Raw genomic sequence first — 21585 nt, 5'->3', positions numbered from 1 at the left:
AGTGTTTTAACTGATTGGCACGTGTCCATTTAAGCATACATTTTACCTTAATAATGTACCGTCAACTTGTTTATTCATACTTAAACAAACATGTGACAATCAATTAAACTAACTTAGAGTTTTTTTTAACTCACAACACAACCAAAATAGTGTAGGTGAAATATATGTGTGAATATTTATAATCCTTAATTGGGGCTTATGCAAACCAGTTAAGTAGACAAAATATCATCCATATATATCCACTGAAACAAATTTAAGAATATTGACCCACAAACCGCAATTAGAGCAAATTATTTGATTTTTTGTCAGTGGAACACCTCCATTTGTTTAAAACTATATAAGATCCTTAATGATTTTATTGGTCGTTTGTGGGTAATCAGAAACTCACAGAATATCCACCTAATAAAGCCTGCATATTTTTCCTTGGTCTATATTTACAGCAAGTATATATACTAAGTGCCTCCAGTACCCACCAAGCATTAGGGTAAAGCTAATTACATTCTTTCTCTTTAAAGGTAAATAATGTAATATCTAATTCAATATTCTTTTATTGGTCAACGACAATTCAGCTAATACCAAAGCTGCTATCAAAGCTAAATTACATTCTTCCTCTTTTGAAGTCTTGATGCAATACCTAACTCTATAGGCTTTAATTTTTCAATATCAGACAATTCACCAAATACCAAGTTGTTATAAAGGCATCAATTCAGAGCCTTTGGGGTTAAAAAAAACCATGTTTATTCCATAAAAATAGTTGTAGAATCAACAATAATAACAAAATAAACCTACTTGCTAAGGATTCAATCTTCAAAAGAGTAATACGATATTAAAAATATCGTAAAAATGTATAGATATTATTAAAGTTGTATTTATATTCAATGAGAGACAAAGTTATAGGTGTAGATAATAATTAATTCTTAAATCATTTAGGGTTATTGTCTCCAATAAATAAATCATCTCGTATTTACTCTTATCTCGTTAGAGAATTTATACTTAAGCGAACTGTATCTTTTTGGAAGATCACAAAAAAAAAAAAAACTTAAAAATTTTAACCTATTAATCAATCTAGGTATGCTTCCGCAAATCTAATATTTTTTATTTTTGATGATTTGACATTATTTAATCCTATTTTGTTTGGTATCATCATCTCATCATATTGGATCATTAAAAATTAATTGATTTTTTAGATTCATTTATCAATTAATCATATTGGATCATTAAAAATTAATTGATTTTTTTATATTCATTCGTACATTTGAAATTCATTCATTTACCAATTAATCATATTGGATCATTAAAAATCAATTGATTTTTTTAGTTTGTTTGATATCATCGTCTCATCATATTATGTGATTATTGGAACTTTGAAGTTCAATACTAGAGTTAGGGTTTCGAAACCTTTTTTTATATAAGAGATTGAAACTTTCTTTCACCTGTTGGAATGATTTTATGAAGAGTTATTTATTGAGTTTTTCTTCTTCTTCTTCTTTTTTTTATGAAAGAAAAATCGTTATGTTTCATAACATGCCATAAGATTCTATTGTTAAATCGTTTGGATTATAGATGGATTAAGAACCACGAATTACGAAGCATACATAATTTTATGTACATTATAAAATTAGATTAATAATATATAGTATTAACCATATAAGTTCGGGTTAAGTTTTTGAATATATATCTAATGCCATAGATCATGGATTATGCATTTCGTTTTCGTTTGGTTTTGAAAAAGCATATATTACTTATTAGGTATTTTGATTTTAACTTTAGCTTTTATCTGGGCATGCTATTGTTTCAATTTGTGATTATTTGGTTTTGATTTATTGTATGGTGCATGGGTTTAATTTTGTGAATCCAGGAAAAATCAAAGATTTAAGTTTTTAAGTTTCTAATAACGTTGTTTAAACAACCTTATTATGAGTTACTTTGAAAATCACGATGTGATTAGAAAATTCAATATTGATTTTTAAATGTTATGAATTTTAGAATATATATTTTGTACTGATATATTCGATTCAATTTGATTAAAGATTTAATTCACTAGTATTTACTTTGATCTTGAATTTTGGTTAAATGTTGATTGTTTTGAATTCGGCATGTCTTTGGTAATTTAAGAAGTTCTAAATTGATTGCATGTTTAAGGATTCATCATAAACAATCAAAGACTTGAGTTTTCGATTTTTAATAACACCATTTAGGTAACCTTATTATGGTTAATTCAGATATTGTAATGCAATCATAAATTTCAATTTTGACCTTTGATTGTTATAGAAATATTAAATCTTAATATTAATACTTATTTTGAGATGACTTGATTAAGGTAATAAGTTATTAAAGTGTCACCGGCTATGAAAAATATTTTATAAAGGTTATATAATGTAACTTAAGATATGTTAGTATTGTTTGGCCTAAAGGAAGATTAATAATTGACATAATCATATGTACAACTTTGATAATAAGCATGTGATAATTATTTGGTTTGATGTGTGATTGATAAATCGGCCCAAATGAATATTTTTGCTTAATATGTTCTTATTATCAATGTTTGATTATCGAATTAGATATCACTTGAGATAAATATTTTTGTCTAAAGATGAAATATTAATGTAGTATTTGATATCTTAAGATAAGGTTTAAACGTATTCAAATTTATTATTATTTTGATTATCTTTCGGTTTACTTGAAAGATAAAATTAAGAGAAATTGATTGGTTGACAATATTTATATGATTTTATTTATATTGTTAATGCAATATATGTATATATTCAATTTGACTTTTTAGTTTTGATTGTTGGTTATTAGAATATATATATATATATATATATATGAAACAAATTAATTCATATTTTGAATAAGTCTAATATTTTGATGGATTAGTTGAAACAAAATGTCGTCAAAGTGACATTTTGTGTAGACTGTATGATTATGTATTTCTTGTGATTCATACGTTTATCGATTGGCCCAAAGAAAAGTTAATATTTGGCCGAATTTCAAGCGATACTTGTGGTAATAATATGTGACAATTATGAGGTACTTTATGTGAACATTACAGTAGTCCAAATATTAGTCTATTATTCGACATAACTTATAGTCAATGTTTGATTACTACAACAAGAGTACCATTTACTGTTAATATTATTGTCCAAAGACTTAATATTGATGTAGTGTTTGGTATCTTGTGTGAGAATTAGTCATTATTTTGAATTTATTTGCTTACTTAAGATGCGAGCTTCAGTTTTATTTATATTTTGTTCGATATTCAGCTAATTATTTATTTATTGTTATAAGAATATATGCTATTATACATTTTCTACTTATGCTTAAGAAAACAAATCTCATATTGCGCTTACATAAGGTTTTGATTGTATGAACATGGACTTTGCACTAAGGAAAGAACAATTTCCACCTCTCATGGGGATAATATCCTTAATTGGTATAAGAGATTTTGATAGGTGAAATATGTTCAAATTGCATAAGTTTAATGGTCATGAAGCACAACATTTTAGAAGCCTTTAGGGACACATGAGCTGAAAAGATTACTTAGGTCAATGATTTCTATAACGAATATGAGAAATATTTTTTTTCAAAAACTATAAAGTTTAAATGACATCACTTTTGATTTCTTTGATGTTTATAAAGTATATGGGTTAAGGAAATGTGAGGGAGTACATTATGAATATGTTTCATATTGCTTCAAGACTTAAGCCACTTAAGATCGAGTTTTTTTTTTCTCTGAAGAATTACTTGTTCTTATAATTTCAGTATCGCTTTCTATTGAGTTTAATCAACCACTACTAGAAAAAACCCTTTAATGATGCGCATTGCGCGTCATCTATAGGTGCAGATGACACAAAAATTCGCATCATTGAAGCCACCGACATAAATATCAGATGACGCGCAATTGTGTGTCATAAATCTATGACGCGCATTTATGACACACATTTATGACGCGCATTGAGCGTCATTGAAGCCCCCGTCATAAATGAATATGACACACATTTGTGTGTCATAAATTTATGACACGCATGTATAACTTACATTGCGTGTCATTGAAGCACACGTCATTAAAAAAGATGACACATATTCGTGTGTCGTGATTGTATTTCATAAATTATATATATATATATATATATATATTGTAGATTGACAAATAATCAAACTAAATCACATTTAATGCCTCATAATACTAAATATATATATATATATAATATTATATATAAGCAATCCATTTGCATACAATATATTCACATTAAGTTATCAAAAATATTGTAATCATATGCCGATACAAAATATCACGGCATAATAAAGTTCTACTAATATGCCTTCACCATCCGGGCGTGTACACAAAAAAACATCATCAAGTTCTACTAAAGGGGTGTTTTGTGAAAAATCAAAAGTAGCATGGTATTCCAACATATCATCAGTTTCACCATTTGCTCCATACTTGTAAATCTTATGTGGTATGAAGCGGACAACAGACAAATTCACACCTTGTCTACCTAGCAAAAAGAACATAACTTGGAAGATTCATTGCATACTATTAAGTCTGTTAACTAGTTAAGATTCTGCAGAACTTTGATAAGTTAGAAAACTACTAAGTGCAATACAATTCTTCCAAGTTTCAATTCATACCTTCTGCATATCTGATCTAATGGAGTGCGGTAATGATCAAACAGTAGCCAGATACCATATCCAAGCTTCCAGTGCTTCTGTAACTTGTATTTCAGAACCATATTGTGTCATTTAAGTAGTAGCACTTTCTGAACCATATTGTGTCATTGAAGCAGCGTTATTCTCACCATCAACTTGATCATTCTCATCCTTGGGAGCAGGAACTCGCTTTCTGTAAAGACGATATTCAAGCAAATTGAAATATGACACATGAACTAGACAAACTAAGTTTGGGGGAGAAATTATGGAACTAACATGATTCCTAAAATTTTACAAAGCATACCTAGGCAAAGAAGCATGATGTCTTAGAAGTGGAGTACTTCTTTCACCTTTACCATAATGCTCCTCCAAATGTGCAAATTGTCGTTTGAATCGTTCAACGTCACTATTTGATTGAAAAAAGAAAAAGAATACCGTTATTTGCAATGCTAGAAGCAAATGTTATCAACTGGAATTTAGAATTTGCAGACCCCCACCCCCCTATATTTCGCTTAAGCACTACATAACTTGAAATGAGGATTCGATCTACAAAACCACTCAAAAAGTATTACTTTACTAAGTTGTATCTAAACTATATAAGGACAATCTTGGACATCATATTAAGAAACAAGAGGATTTTTTAAAGGACATTAAGCAACAAATGTGGAGTACCTCTTTATAAATTAGCTCTCTAACATCATATTTTGCCAATTTCCTTCTCTCAAACTCAAATTCTAATTTCGAAATAGGTTGAGTGGATGGTTCACGATCCATATTTGCTAAACCGTAAAAGTATGGATCAGCTAATGCCTGCCAGCGTAGAACAACACCATTAGGAATATCAGAAGCTTGTAAGTCATGATCTAACTGTCAGATTTATAATTTGTAGTTGATTTAATGCCAATGATGAGAATAATTATCATATCTTTGATGAAATGATGCTGACAAAACATCAAATCAAAATTTGTAGCATTCAATATCACCCATTCATGGATTTCAATTCTATAGGAAGCATATCCTTTATGTTTTCTGAATATAAAAATATGTTAGCAAGAAACCTCATTTTTTGTAAATTTTAGGGTTATCTATTGTATGCATACCTTGTTTCCTTTTTAGTGCTTTTGAAAGAAAAAAATTAAATACTAAGAATTCTCAATCTTACTTCATCAGCTGTGGGATGATCTTTTGGATCAAATGCAAGTAAGCGCTCAAGTAGGCGAAGAGCCCCGGGATCCACATTAGGGAACTTCTGTGAGAAAGGAACCAGTGGCTTTTTACGCATGCTACTAAGGTACCTCATTGCCTTTTCATTTCTAATCTGCCAGGTAATGATAAATTAAGTAGTGAGTGATCAATATCTAATCTCTCAATTAGAATCTCAGTAACAAAGCTTGAAATCAGTGTCAGGTTGAAGTGCAAATAAATCAAGTGAAATATAAGAAACAAGATAACTAACCCTTGATATAGATTCAGAGGGGGAGTGCCAAGCATATCAGCCAGAAGATCCAATTGGTGCACCACATTTTTTCCAGGAAAAAGTGGTTTTCCTGTAACTATCTCAACAAATACGCATCCTATACTCCACATATCAATTGCAGGAGTGTACTACAAAAGGATTAAAGACTCAGAAATTACAATTATAGTCTAATAAAACATACTTCATATAATTATTATACATCAAAACGCAAATGAAAGTTCAGATGCTGCACTTCTCATGTTCAAAAGATATATAAAAACAAGTGATTAACAATAAGGCACATAGAAATAATGATAGGTGCACCAATAACATTAAAAGTGGCTAAATATTCATGATAACAAAGCATGATATAAAACCATATCTGAATACAGATGAAACTAATGAAAAGCGCATAAAATTTTTTCTTTAGCACTTAGACTTTGCTAATACGATCAATTCCATGAGCTTAATTAGAAGAGATTTGATTTGAGCACACAGAGAGTAAACATATTGATCAAAATGATTAATGACCTTTAACAATTTCCAGGTATTAACTTCCTTATTCCAAATCGCAGTAACAACAATACACATTCTTAAAGCTGCAAGATAAGCTTCAAGAATTTCCTCTAGAAAATGATGTAGAAAAGAAATATTATATGGTGATTACAGAAATGGCCGATAGCCAAGTTACATAATAAAAAACTTAAATTCTACATAAGGAGAACTATTAACTGACATGTGCAAAGGAATCTAGTATGGACTACTTCAAAGATGAAAAGTTCATTTTAAACCATTCCAAGAACTTACTTAAACGTGCAACTGACAACATCAAATTCACATCCATCAAAAACTAAACAAAAATACCTATTGTGGTTTTACACCTAAGTAAATGAGCAGCAGTCCAAACAAGTACTACTCTGGATAAATACCAACAACTAACTGTTCCATAGAAAGTATAAGGGGAACACTAGGGGAGTCAAAATATTTTGAGAAATTAAAGCAATATATGTATACACATATAATGACTAGGTTACCGAAACAAAAAATATTTCTCCTACTTTTTTAGTGATCTCAGCAATTGGAAATAAGAATATCAAGATGAAAAGCCTAATATATAGAAGACTAAAAAGAACTTACTTTGGAGAAAAAGGATCCACAGAGTTCAGGAGCACGATACCAACGGGTTGCAACATAGTCCTAGATGGATTAAATAAGTTAGATTAGTTAGCACAACCTTTTTGGAGGCTTGCCCAATGTAATGAGGGAAGCGTTTAAAAGAAAATTAAGCCATTTGAGAAATACTAAGGAAGCATGAAAGCGAAAGCTTCAATATTTAATGAAAGAACAACATACAGTCCAAAAAATCACTGATGGGGCATCATTAAATGACACTCGGGCAAGCCCAAAATCACATATCTTCAACTTACAGTCAACATTAGCAAGGATGTTCTTTGGTTTTAAATCTCGATGGAATACATTTGCTGCAACAATAGAAAGGAAAAAAACTCAGCAAATACAACTAAGAGGTGAGGTTAGGAAAATATTCTGAAAAGCATTGACCTTTTCACCCGTGTGGTTGTCAATCGTAAATGCAACAACCCCATAACTTCCTTTCCCAATAATCTCATGAATTTGATATTGACTTCTCTCTCCATATCCAGTGAAAAAATCTGTTTCAAGTATGCCCTGAATAGCACCATTGTTTAGAAACACCAAAAGTCCTATTCAGAAATAAGAAACAAGAGAAAAAGGGGGGAAGCACGCGGCTTGAACTTATTATCGAGGGGGGAATAAGCGAGAAAAGATGAAAATAATGGGGGGGGGGAAATTAAAAGACGACTTTTACAAATGACACACAATTAAAAGTGTACTTCATGTTTTTACAAATTTTTTGGATTATGACTATTAAATATGACACACATTATTGTAAGTCATAAATCGTTCAGATTTTAAAAAACATGACATTTTTTTATGATACACATTTTTTGCAAGTCATAAATTAGCGTGTGTCATCGTTCGTGTGTCATTAAAGGTATATTTTCTTGTAGTGAACTTAAATGGAGAAATGAACTCTAAATGAGCTCATTTTTCATTGTGTTCAAGAGGAAGAAAGGTTGAAGCATAATACTTTTTTTAGTACTTATTTGAAAAATGCATATAAAGATAATGACAAAAATAAAATTAGAATGTAGTTGTTAAGGGTTTAGGTCAAAAGAGACAACGATATGTTACAAATGGTTATTCTCTTTTGAGATAAGTTAGAATATATAAGGAGAAATTGAATTTTACAATAGTCAGCAACAACTTTAGTTATTCTGAGCAATTAGGGGTTATAAGTTTTATGATACACAATTAGGAATATTTTTAAGGTGAGATCTATAACATTATTTTTTAGGCTGTTGAGTTTGGAGAGAGAAATAAGGTTTGAAGAATTGATTTTTAGGAGAAATTGAATTATATCTCAATTCATATTGTCACTTTTGATGATATCCATATGATCATACACGTTGTTAATCAAGAAGTGAATATAAAATCTCAACAAGATTATTTTGAACAATTTTCTATTTAAGATGAGAAATTATTCTGGAAGAACAACCTCAAAGAATTAGTGTCATTCAGAAGATCCACAAGATAATAGAAATATTATTTTAGATTATTGTGTTTCTAGAAGAAATAAGGATGACATTGGAATGATGGAAGATGATGTAATCAACTTTTTTCATGCGATAAAATTTCTGGCTCTCAAAAGTGGATTAATGCCTCATAAGAAAAGAATAAGTTCTATACAAGATAATAAAGTTTGAGAACTTATCTCATTACCTGAATGTGCAAAACTTATTGGTTTCAAATGCATATTTAAAACCAAGATGGATGCAAATGGTGACATTGATAGGTATAAGACATGTCTTGTATTTAAAGGATATACTCATAAATAAAACATTAATTTTGTAGAGACTTTCTCTTGGGTTTCATAAAAAAGACTCTTCCAGGATAATCATGATACTTATTGCTCATATTTGATCTTAAGTTACATAAGTTATGCAACGTCCTAATCTACTATGATCCGAAGATCGATAGATTAGTACGCTACATGGAACCACTAAGGTGGCTAAACCGAAAAAGTTCTTTTTAAAAACAATTATAAAGATCAATTTAAAAGCATTCATCATGATTATATAAAATAAGAATAATAGTATTTAAGTTTACAATTACAAGAACCCCCAAAATACATCCATATTATTTTAAAAAAATATTTCAAAATACAATTATGACTCGAATACAATTAGGTTCATATACAATACATGCCCTCTATGAATATCCAAGACGTACTCAAACACTCATGTTGGTATGGAATGCAGACTACAGGATAAGCTCCTCAAATGCTCATCCTACAAATCTACGCAGAGAAACAAGTTATGAACGCTAAGCTCACAAGCTAAATACCACACTAATAACCAAACCATACTACATGTGTCCATTATATGATCATGCTTGCAACATAAATATTAGCATACAAGAATGAAATATAAACATACATATAGAGGTAGGTATCATAGTGTGTTCGGAGAGTTTCACTATATATTAGAGACACACACACATCTAGCCTACCTAGGGTGGGATCCAGAATTTCTACGTCAAAAAACATCCACCCGACCAACCTACTCCATACGAGTACTTGGGGCATCTATACCCATCAACATTGAAGTGCCTTGTGCACTAACTGAAACTTTTCCTAACATAAAAACAACCTTCCTACTACTAGAGTAACCAGTTGTCCTTGTTGTTTCCCGAGCATCAAACAAGACAAGTTTTATGACTGCCTAATTTATAACGTTTCTAAGTGTTATTAAAACATTAGTGTTATTCTCACTTAAAATCTTATTTATGGAGTTTAAAGTACCTTGAATCCACAAAATAAGATACTAGAGATGAGACCCTACTTAAGATGAGGGTATCTGTTGAGTTAATCGATCGACGAAATCGGCTAAGAAGGGGGTGAATTGGCAATTAAAATTTTGGTGGAAGCTTTTACAGAAAATTAAAAGTAATTGCACAGCGATTTAGAGTGGTTCGACTTTCTCAATCAAAGTCTACGTCCACTACCTTAACTATCCACACTAAGGATTTTCCAACAAATTCACTAATTTGTTCTTTCTTTTGAGGCCAAAGAGATAACCTTACAGCTCCTTCAAGAATATACCCCAATTCTTGAGAACACTCTTTCTCAAAGAGAAGATTACAAATTTGCAAACTTACAAGGAAATCCTCACAAGGTAGATTGTTTGCACAATTCTAGAACAAAGAAAAGAATACTAAAAAATGAATACAATTGAGTACAAGTAGTGTTCTTGAAAGAAAAATGAATATTGAATGAAAAATAGGCTTGAAATGCTTAAACTTGAGGTTTGATGCTTTCTCTTTGATTCTCTCTTGATTCTTGTTGATTTTTATTTCTTGTTATTGATTAATGGCTTCTAAGCTTGTTTAAATACACCTTCAAATAATTCTGAATGTTGGGGATGCTTAGTGGAGTCAATAGAGCCGTTTAAGTGTGAAAACAATTAATTAAAGCAGTTGGGAGTATCAGTGCATCGATGCATAACCGTGGTGCATCAGTGTAAAATTAAAATATTTTGACCGTTGGACCCTTAGTGCATCGATGCACTAAGAGTGCATCGATGCATTAAGTGCATTCGATGTTTCAAAATAGTCAGAGTGCATCGATGCATGGCTGGTGCATCGATGCATGAAATGCATTCGATGTTCAATTTAATTCATGGTTTTATTCGATGCATGGATTGGTGCATCGGTGCATCACTTTGATAAATTGATTTTAGGCTTGATTTTGGTTCAAAATACTTTATGAAAATTGTTTCAAAAATATTTTAAGTATAAAACACAATTTTACACATTTAGTAAGGTTTGAATTTTAACTTGAAAGACTTGGAGTAATAATTTGAACTTGAAAGACTTGGAGTAATAATTTGATATTCGATTAATTAAATCGAATATACTTAGAAAATCATTTGTAAAATCTTAAAATTCATTTAAACTTAATTTGTTATATAGAAACACAAAAATCTTTTCGAAAATCTCCCCCTTTTTGATATAACAAAACATTTGTGTTATTTTAAGATTTTCTAAAATTTTGAAATCAATTTTGAAAAATTACTCCCCCTTACTACAACACTTCTCCCCTTTAACACTTTTACATTTCTCCCCCCTTTTTGTTAAATCAAAAAGACATTAAAATGTTTTAAACAAGGTTTTGAAAAGCTTAGCCAATTGATTTTAAATATATATATAGCTTAAGCTGCTAAGATCACAATCAAAAGAGAGATTAGCCATTAGTTCCATACACTACAAGAAAATATACCTTTAATGACACACGAACGATGACACACTCTAATTTATGACTTGCAAAATAGGCGTGTCATAAAAAAATGTCATGTTTCTTAAAATATGAACGATTTATGACTTACAATAATGTGTGTCATATTTAATAGTCAAAATCCAAAAAATTTGTAAAAACACGGAGTACACTTTTAATTGTGTGTCATCTGTAAAAGTCGTATTTTAATTTCCCCCCCATTATTTTCATCATTTCTCGCTTCCCTTTGTTGCTCTAGAAAATTAAGCATTCAAACGACAGAAACTAGATGGAGGAAGATCTAGACAGGTGCTTTTATGCTCTTCTCCCCAACATGTTTTAGCTTATGTGATTTGTAACTTTTATATGAAGTTTTGTCTCTTCGTTGCTTCCCTTTGTACCTTAGCTTCTGTGATTTGTAATCTTTTGGCACCATTCGTTTCAATGGCAGAAATGATGAGAAATGATCAGACTTCAACAGATATTCAGGTCAACACATTTTCTCTCCTGAATTTTCTATTAGTTTCATGCTTTACTTCTTCAAGTTATAATATGTTCTGTCTAGAATTTTTTAGACAGGGCTCTTGCTCTCTTTTTCTGAAGCTGCTAAAGGATGCACAAAGGATCTATGTTTTGATGCATTTGTTCCTTGTGATTCTTATGGTAAGTAGAGTAAAAAGATTTCTTGAATTATGAAACATTTAAGAATCTTACAAGCACAAATATAGTAAATTACATGCGTTAATACCCTTCTACTTCTTAATTTATGTTTGTCCAAAATTGTTATGTATTATTGCTGCTAATATTTTATAGCATTATGTTAAATGTATTTCTCTAATCTTTCCATTTTTGTGAAGGATTTCTTCCTCCGGTTTTTATATATGTAGTTTTCTCATGCCTTGTTTATTTCTTAATGCAGATGAGTGTGGCTATCCACCAAATGCCAAAGTTAAAGTTTGTCCAATTTGCAGAGGCAAAGGGACTGTGAGTTTATAAATCCTCCTAAACGGGTTCACTTTTTGAAGAGAATACATGTTACCTTTTATTTATTATACTTTATTGACTCTTTAACTCTTAACAAGGTTACAATTCCTCCTTTTACATCAACATGCAACACTTGTAACGGATTGGGACGAATAATCAAGGTCTGGTTTCATTTTCAATAAAACCATAATTTTCTTTTACTTGTATATCATATTAACAATTAACATGGTTTTACATATATGATTCAAGAATACTGTATATCATGCCAAGGATCCGGGGTTGTTGAAGGTGTTAAGGAAGTTAAAGTTACAATACCTGCAGGTATATATTAGATGCTTTTCTTTGACGAAAGATTTTTCATGTTTAGAAGATTTGAGACGTAGCTTTGATTCTTAGCAGTTCATATAAAGAAAGGGTTTCACAGGAATTCCTCATATGGTTTATCATATAGCCTTGAGATCAAATTTGTAGCTCTTTTTTTTCTCTCCCATCCTATGGTTGGTTTTTCAGATCTTAGAGTGTTATTTCTCTCTCTTTTTCAATTTTTTTATTTTCCCGTTTCCTTTTCCTAATTTTTTTATTGCAATGCTTCGTTAGTAATACAATTTTAGGTAATTTACCCATATTTATGAAAGTATTACTTTTAGTTTCTGCATTTTGCATGGATGCATGAAATATCAAACTAGTTCTAAGATGTAACCTTTGTCTGCATAGGTGGCTACTTGACTGTCACAAAGAATATGTAGCTTAAGATTGCAGCATTAATTTTATTGACTCCTTTGTATTTTCTATAAAATGATTAGGTGTGGATTCTGGAGATACAATACGTATACCAGAAGCTGGTAATATTAAGTGACAGGGAAATCAACCTGGTAACTTGTTTATTAGGATAAAGATGCAATTCCTTCTATTGCCTTGTATCTTTAAGAAGCGCATTACTGAAAGTAGGTTATGTGCAACTGTAGATTCATTTCTGGTTTTGAAAATTTTTGCTTATCAGTTTTGTTGCTCTACTTTTTCTTTGAGCTGGGATACATAATACCTTTTCATGAAACTAGAATATGATCAGTTTTGAAACTTGATTTGAGGTTGCTAAATTGGGTAGCAGAGAGGTAAATAACTAATTACTATTTGATGGTCGAGTTATATATCATCCTTGCTTCTGAACTTTGCTTTTATAATCTAGGTTACAGATGATCCTGTCTTTGCTAGAGATGGTGCAGATGTTTATGTCAATTCTAATATTAGCCTTACTCAGGGAAGAATCTGGGCTATGCAAAATAATTATTGCACTTGACTATGTTCCATATAGTTGGACCAGATCTGATATTTCACCTACATTCAAAACATTTGATGCTAGAATCTTATTTTCTCTTTACTTCTATTTGTTCTTTGTTTCATGATGCCATTTGTCTCACCCTGGTCATTTATTTGGCTTTTACTGTATATTATCCCTTTTAGTGGAGATATCTTCGTTGATTTCTGAGTGTCCAAGCCTGCTTCCTTTTGAATATAGCTTTTCGTTGCCAAATAATCTTATAGATTAGCTAACAGAATCCAAATATTTCTATCTGTAATGAATGTTTGGATCTCTTACAGGCAATTCTTGGTGTTGAAGTTGAGGTGCCTACATTATCAGGGAAGGTTCAAGTGAAAGTAATTCTATTGGTTTTATGCAACTCTTTTATTTATTTGTGCATTGCACTTTGGTGAGAGTTACTGAAAGGAAAAAAAGAAAAGAAAAAAGAAAAAAAAGTGTGTAAATATTTCTTTATTAGAGGAGGTTGTCTAGTTATGCAAATGTAAGTACTAAATCTTTGAATGTCATTGGACATGAGCCTCAGTCTTGTCAAGAGTTGGGCCTGTTAATGTGTAAAACCTGACTTGAATTTGTCATTTGATATAAGATAATCTAACATTTTCTTTTTGGTCCACCATATATAGATTCATTTTTCATTTATTAACTTTTAACAATCTACATGTATCATTGTATTCGACAAAAACCATTTTGTGTATTGAAATTATGGCGTTCTCATATACCAAAAGGATGCCAACATGGAGAACTTCTTGTTCTAAGAGGCAAATGTATGTCTAATCAGTAATCATTCCCCTACTGTACCACATCTCTCTATTTCTTTATGTTGCTTGAATATATTTTATATTGCCATTCCTGCTACAAATGCGCTTTCTTTGTGAGTTCCTGCAGGATTGCCAAAGCATGGTTTTCTACTATATCATGGAGATCAGTATGTCCGCTTCCGCGTTAATCTGCCAACGTAAGCTTCCTTTAGCTTTTTCCTACTTACGTTATTGGTTGGGTGTTTCTAAATTTATTACTGATGATGTTATGATATATAGGTATGTTCAGGATAACATTGTACCAAATTATTCTATATGTTGTAACTTATCAAGTTATCATGTTAGGAACTAGGACGACTTATGTCTCTGAAAGGTTTTCGTTGGCTCTTAACTTGAAGTATGGCTACTGCGTGTTGTTTCTACAGATCGGAGATTTTGGATTATCAAAGAATGCATATGTAAAATTAGTCATTTTGAAGATGTTTACTGCTTTGGGCATTTACTCAGAAAGTTTTGAGAAGCCTTTCCTGGAGTGCACATCCGAGTTTTATGCAGCTGAAAAATGAAATACATGCAACAATCAGATGTTCCAGATTACTTGAAGCATGTAGAGATACCTCTTCATATTTCACTTTCTCAGTTAGCAGTGATTGTTACTCTGTATTTTGAATTGTGCATGTTTTATCCTTCTAAAAAGAATGTTAAATTTGTCACATTATTCCATATATATGGAATTTGAATGTTTATCCCTCTACAATTTTTGTGTAAGTTTATGTAACTATTTGTGTGTTTTGATGCATATGAGGTTACATGAAGAAAATGAAAGATGTTTACTCTACATGGATGCTATTACAAGAAAGCCACTTATAGCAACATGAGAAGGGACACCGCAAAGAATACACGGATGATGACATTGATAATATTCGCAAAGAATGGGTATCTTATGTGGCAAACTTTATTATGCCGTGATATTTTGTATCGACATATGATTACAATATTTTTGATAACTTAATGTGAATATGTTGTACACAAATGGATTGCTTATATATAATATGATATATATTTAGTATTATGAGGCATTAAATATGATTTAGTTTGATTATTTGTCAATCTACAATATATATATAAATAATATATATATAATTCACGAAATACAATCATGACGGGGGCTTTAATGACACACAATGTAAGTCATAAATACGTGTCATAAATTTATGACACACAAATGTGTGTCATCTTCTTTTATGACGGGGGCTTCAATGACACACAATGTAAGTCATAAATGCGCGTCATAAATGAGTGTCATAAATACGCGTCATAAATTTATGACGCACAATTGCGCGTCATCTTAAATTCATATCAGTGGCTTTAACAACAGGCAAATGTGTGTCATCCGCACCCATAGATGACGCGTAATGTGCGTCATTAAAGGGGTTTTTCTACTAGTGATAATCAATATTCAAAAACAAATGTGAAATGGCATAATTGGTCATATATATCTAATGATGCAAAAATAAGAAAATTCAACCAAACCAAATATATATATATATATATATATATTATGTTCAAAATCCAATCATCCAAACCATAACAAATTCAAGCATTTAACAATCCAAAACAAACAATCTAAAAACATAAAAAACAATCCAAGTTTAAAATAATAAGAAAGCATGGAGAAAAGGTCTAATCCATCAGAGGGTCGGGAGGAGGAGGATAATGAGCTCGAACTTCAAGAGTGAGCGCGTCTATACGTTCACGCATCTCCCGCCGAAACTCGGTAATCTGAGACTCCATGGAGGCAAACCTCAGATCAAACGACTCTAAGAAGGATCGAAAATATAGTGGCATTTGATCTTCTTGCCGTGCCGGTTCCGGTGCAGGCTCATCGTCTGGAACGTGATCGTCGATATCTTGAATAAGTTGTTGAAACTCAGGATCATCGTCAGTAGCCGGTGCCGGAGGAGGAGCACGAGAAGAGTTAGGAGCAGCTCGTGAAGAACTAGCTCCCGGAGTTTGCTTACCGGGTCGAAATACCCAAAGACCGGTTTCCTCGTCTTGTTTCCAATCCGATTTCTTCAAGGAAGTAAGATTGATTTGATTTTAGAGTGGGATAGGATTGTCGAGAGAGACATTTAGACCGAGTTTGATAAAGAAGTTACTCAGAAGACATCCATAAATCAATGTTTCAACGTGTTTTGAAGGAACAATGTTTATGATATCCACTAGTTGACTAAAAATAATGTGGGGCATATTTTTTTGATCTTATTTTTAATACAGTGCATCCACCATAAATCCCTAGCACGAAGAGTGTAGTACCTACATCCGGATGCTCTAAACCACCAAGAGATCATCAAATGAAGAAAATGATCGTGATGAGATCGTAGAGTACTAACACTAGAATTTGGAACATAGGGATATTCCACATTTTCATTCTCATTATATAACCCATCATCATCTAACCCAAAACGGAAAGCTATAGTCTTGGGGTCAATATTAATATATTGGCCTAAAAGATAGGATCTAATGGCTATAGTCCCACATTGAGTTTCGTTTTGAATACATACCACATTGGAATAGAAAATGCGGACTAACTGTTGATAAACGATAGGTTTGAGCTGAAACATTTTATCAAACTTCCAAGCTTTAAGAATCGGAAGGTATTCAAAGTCAATATATATCATAGCTTGAAGAGAAGGAATACGCTCTTCCTGGATTCTATAAGAATGAAAAGAATTTTTGTACCTAGAGTACAATTCGTCTCTACGACGCTCAGGCATGTTAAAACAAGATCCTAATAGAGATGTAGGTGGAGGAGGAACAGGATTAGGAGGTTGGTTTGAACGAGAACGAATCGATGAAGTCCTAGGGCATTTGGGATTTGACATGTTTTAAAGATTCGGAAAAAGGAATGTAACCTGCAATTTGAAACACATGTGTGCACAATAATCAATCCCAAAATTCAATTAAGTCCTCAATAATTCAAGGTTCTCTAAACCGAATCCTAATGGGCAAGGTTTTGAAAACTATTTGAAAATAATTTTTGTAAAATCATAATATGTATAGTTTTTATGAAAACAACATAATTAAATAAAAAACATCAAATTTAAAACTTAAATTCAAATTTTCAATTTTTTTATTTCGAAAATTCAAAATTTTCTTTGAAAATTTGTGAGGTTTTGATGAAATTGGTTGTAAAATCTAGTTTGTTATCATCAAACAATCAACGCCTGATAAAATGTTTATCATAGAACTAATTAAAACTAGTCTTAAAATTAGAATATGATAAAATAGAGGTTTTTAGAAAAATACCTTGAAAATTTTGGATTTGAGAGGAATGAGATGTTGTGTTGCACGATTTAATGATAGTAGCGGGATATAGAGATGTAAAGCTCGAAGATTTCGATAAATTTTTGATGATTTTGAGCAAAAGGAGATTTAGAGAAAGAGAGGCGGTAAGGGAGTGTTTTTGAGGGTTTTGAAACAAAGAAAAGAATCAGGGTTTTTCACCAAAACCCAATAGATGCATCGATGCATGGCCTTGTGCATCGATGCATATTCAAGGCGTGCATCGGTGCATCTTCATGGTGTATCGATGCACATTCAAGGATGCATCGATGCACTGTTAGGTGTATCGTTGCATGAAGCACAAAAATGTCAAAAATTTGTTTTAAACACTCAAAATGCTAAATTAATTGGCTCTAGTGGCATTGGCAACTCATATATTTTAATCATGTTCAATCAATCAAATTAATCCTTAAACTACTTTTGAACATAAAATTAATTTTCATCAAGCAACATAAACTCCCCCTACCTAATAGCAAAGAATGCAATCAAAAATTATTATTATAAGCATTTTTCATTTATACTTAAAGTGATAAAATTATTTTAAACACTAAGTGAAGATAGGTCAGTTAAACATAATTCTCTCATAGGTGTCCAAAATCTTTTCTTGTCTAAAGGTTTTGTAAAGATATCCGCTAATTGGTGCAAAGTATCAACAAATTCTAGAACTATATCTTCCTTAGCGACATGGTCTCTAATGAAGTGATGTCTAATTTCAATATGCTTAGTTCTAGAGTGTTGGATGTGATTTTTAGTGAGACAAATATCACTAGTATTGTCATACTTGATAGGAATGGTACCTACTTCAATTCCATAATCAAAAAGTTGTTGTTTCATCCATAAAACTTGTGCACAACAACTACCGGCTGAAATGTATTCCGCTTCAGTGGTAGATAATGCAACACAATTTTGTTTCTTTGAAAACCAAGAAATCAACATATTTTCAAGGAATTGGCAAGTACCGGAGGTGCTTTTCCTATCGAATTTGCATCCTACATAATCCGCATCAGAGAAGGCATGCAAGCTAAAGCTAGAATCTCTAGGATACCAAAGTCCTAAACTAGGAGTGTCCTTAAGGTATCTAAAGATCCTCTTAAGAGCTAGTAAATGTGATTCCTTAGGGGGGCATGATTGAAATCTAGCACATAAGCAAACACTAAACATAATGTCCGGTCTGCTTGCAGTTAGATAAAACAAAGAACCAATCATTGACCTATATAATTTAACATCCACACATTTACCTCCTTCATCTATGTCAAGCTTTGTCGATGAGCTCATTGGAGTGTTATGTGGCTTCCCATTTTTCAGTCCAAACTTCTTGAGCATATCTTTGACGTACTTAGCTTGATTGATGAAGATGCCATCTTTTCTTTGCTTGATTTGGAGTCCCAAGAAAAATGAGAGCTCCCCCATCATGCTCATCTCGAATTCACTTTGCATTAGCTTAGAAAATTCTTGGAAAAGAACATCATTAGTAGAACCAAATATTATATCATCAACATAAATTTGAACTACTAATAAATCTTTACCTTTATGCTTTAAAAACAATGTAGTATCAACCTTCCCTTTGGAAAAACCTTTCTCAATTAAAAAGTTTGACAATCTTTCATACCAAGCTCTAGAAGCTTGTTTTAAACCATAAAGTGTTTTTGTCAACTTAAGAACATGATTTGGAAATTTTAAATCCTCAAAGCCAGGAGGTTGTTCCACATACACTTCTTCATTTATAAAACCATTTAAAAATACACTTTTAACATCCATTTGATATAATTTAAATTCATGAAAACATGTAAATGCTAATAACATTCTAATTGATTCCATCCTAGCTATGGGAGCGTATGTTTCATCATAGTCTATGCCTTTTTTCTTGAGTATAGCCTTGTTTCTCACTATATTACCACTCTCATCAAGTTTATTCCTAAATACCCATCTAGTACCTACAGTAGATTTATTATTAGGCCTTTAAACTAATGTCCATACTTTACTTCTCTCAATTTGATTTAACTCTTCTTCCATAGCCATAATCCAATGTTCATCTTTTATTATTTCTTTAATATTCTTAGGCTCTATGCATGAGATAAATGCAACATAATTACAAATATTTCTAAGAGAAGATCGAGTTGCTACCCCTTTTGATGGATCACCTATAATCTCACCATCCTTGACATAGTTGTTCTCTCTTGGGTAAGATACTTCCATTTCTTCAATGGTTGGATTCTCGAGAGGATCTTGAGTTTCCTCATTTTTCGTTTCTTCCTTTGATGATGGTTCTCCAACGTCATGTTCAATGTCATTTATATTTATAATACCTATATCATCATATAAATAAGAATCCTTCCTCGGAAGAGGATTATCATCGAAAACAACATGTATAAACTCTTCTACAACTAAAGTTCTTTTATTAAATACTCGTTAAGCTTTAGAATTTAATGAATAACCCAGAAAAATTCCTTCATCACTTTTAGTATCAAATTTGCCAAGATTGTCTTTACCGTTGTTTAAAACAAAACATTTACATCCAAAATGATGAAAATAACTAATGTTAGGCTTTTATTTTTGAAAATTTCATATTGAGTTTTATTTAAGATTGGCCTAATCATTACTCGATTTACAACATAACAAGCGGTATTTGTGGCTTCCGCCCAAAATATTTTGGCAAATTTTTTTCACAAAGCATGGTTCTAGCCATTTCTTCTAAAGTTCGATTTTTCCTCTCAACAACTCCATTTTGTTGAGGGGTTCTAGGTACTGAAAAATATGGCTAATACCATTAGAATTACGAAAATCAGTAAATCCAAGATTTTCAAATTCAGTTCCATGATCACTCCTAACACTAGTTATAGAGTAACCTTTTTTGTTTTGGATTACTTTTGAAAATGTGATGAATTTTTCTAATGCTTCATCTTTAGTACTTAAGAATAGAACCCAAGTATATCTAGAATAGTCATCTAACAAGACAAATGCATATTGTTTTCCACCCAAGCTAGTAGTCCTAGTTGGCCCAAAAAGATCTATATGGATCAATTGTAATACTCTACTAGTTGATACATCATTAATGGATTTAAAAGAAATTCGCTTTTGTTTTCCTTTAGCATAAGCATCACAGATTTTATCATTATCAAATTTAAGCTTAGGCAACCCTCGAACTAAATTTCCTTGAATTAGCCGTCGTAAAACACTCATACTAGCATGTCCTAGTCTCCTATGCTATAACCAACTATCATGCTCATCCTTAGCAACTAGGAATAAATTAGTCATATCAATAGAGTCTAAAGCACCATGTATATGTTTCTTATTCTATGACCAACAAGCATAATCCGATTAGATGCAATGTCAATAACTTTACAACCATTAGTTTCAAACATGACAATGAATCCTTTATCACATAATTGACTAATAATTAAGAGATTATCCTTTAATCCATTCACATATAAAATATTTTTAATTTGTATGGAAGAGGTATTACCTATGGTACCTATACCTTCAATGTGACCTTTTGAATTGTCACCAAAAGTCACTTCTCCTCCATTTTTTGGTGTTAAGCTCTACGAACCGGCTTTTGTCTCCGGTCATCTCTCTTGAGCATCCACTATCAAGGTACCATGAGTTTGAATTTGTTTCCCGTGCCTTGTAGCAATGCTCCTTTTCCTACAAACATAAATTATTTTCTAATTTTTGGTACCCAAATTCTTTTGAGTCCATA

The 21585-nt window shown here is 31.6% G+C and overlaps 1 protein-coding gene and 1 non-coding gene across 2 annotated transcripts; both read right to left on the bottom strand.

Annotated features, from left to right (window-relative positions):
- Positions 1-351: 351 nt before the first annotated feature.
- On the bottom strand, positions 352-458 carry LOC120166356. The gene has a single exon (XR_005519923.1). It is a non-coding gene; the product is annotated as a small nucleolar RNA snoR103 (small nucleolar RNA).
- Positions 459-5218: 4760 nt separating this feature from the next.
- On the bottom strand, positions 5219-8993 carry LOC120166350 (mitogen-activated protein kinase 9-like). Its single transcript, XM_039175620.1, has 8 exons — positions 8927-8993; positions 7714-7827; positions 7460-7611; positions 7244-7303; positions 6107-6255; positions 5813-5963; positions 5323-5460; positions 5219-5242 (listed from the first exon to the last, which is right to left on the bottom strand). The coding sequence occupies exons 1-8, from the start codon at positions 8991-8993 to the stop codon at positions 5219-5221; spliced, it is 855 nt and encodes a 284-aa protein (XP_039031551.1).
- Between the last annotated feature and the right edge of the window lie 12592 nt (positions 8994-21585).

Source organism: Hibiscus syriacus, unplaced genomic scaffold (assembly GCF_006381635.1).
Source record: "Hibiscus syriacus cultivar Baekdansim isolate YM2019G1 unplaced genomic scaffold, ASM638163v2 tig00111635_pilon, whole genome shotgun sequence".
NCBI lineage: Eukaryota > Viridiplantae > Streptophyta > Magnoliopsida > Malvales > Malvaceae > Hibiscus > Hibiscus syriacus.
The sequence above is the reverse complement of the archived record's forward strand: the minus strand, read 5'-3'. Positions and strand labels throughout refer to the sequence as shown.

Bases quoted from the DNA above. Each gene is read 5' to 3' on its own strand.
- LOC120166350 (XM_039175620.1), bottom strand. From the start codon at position 8,993: ATGTCACCATTTGCATCCATCTTGGTTTTAAATATGCATTTGAAACCA. The intron at 6,256-7,243 runs GTAAGTTCTTTT...ATCCTTTTGTAG, and splicing joins GTGGATCCTTTTTCTCCAAA to TACACTCCTGCAATTGATAT. The intron at 5,461-5,812 runs GTAAGATTGAGA...CTACGCTGGCAG, and splicing joins ATCATCCCACAGCTGATGAA to GCATTAGCTGATCCATACTT.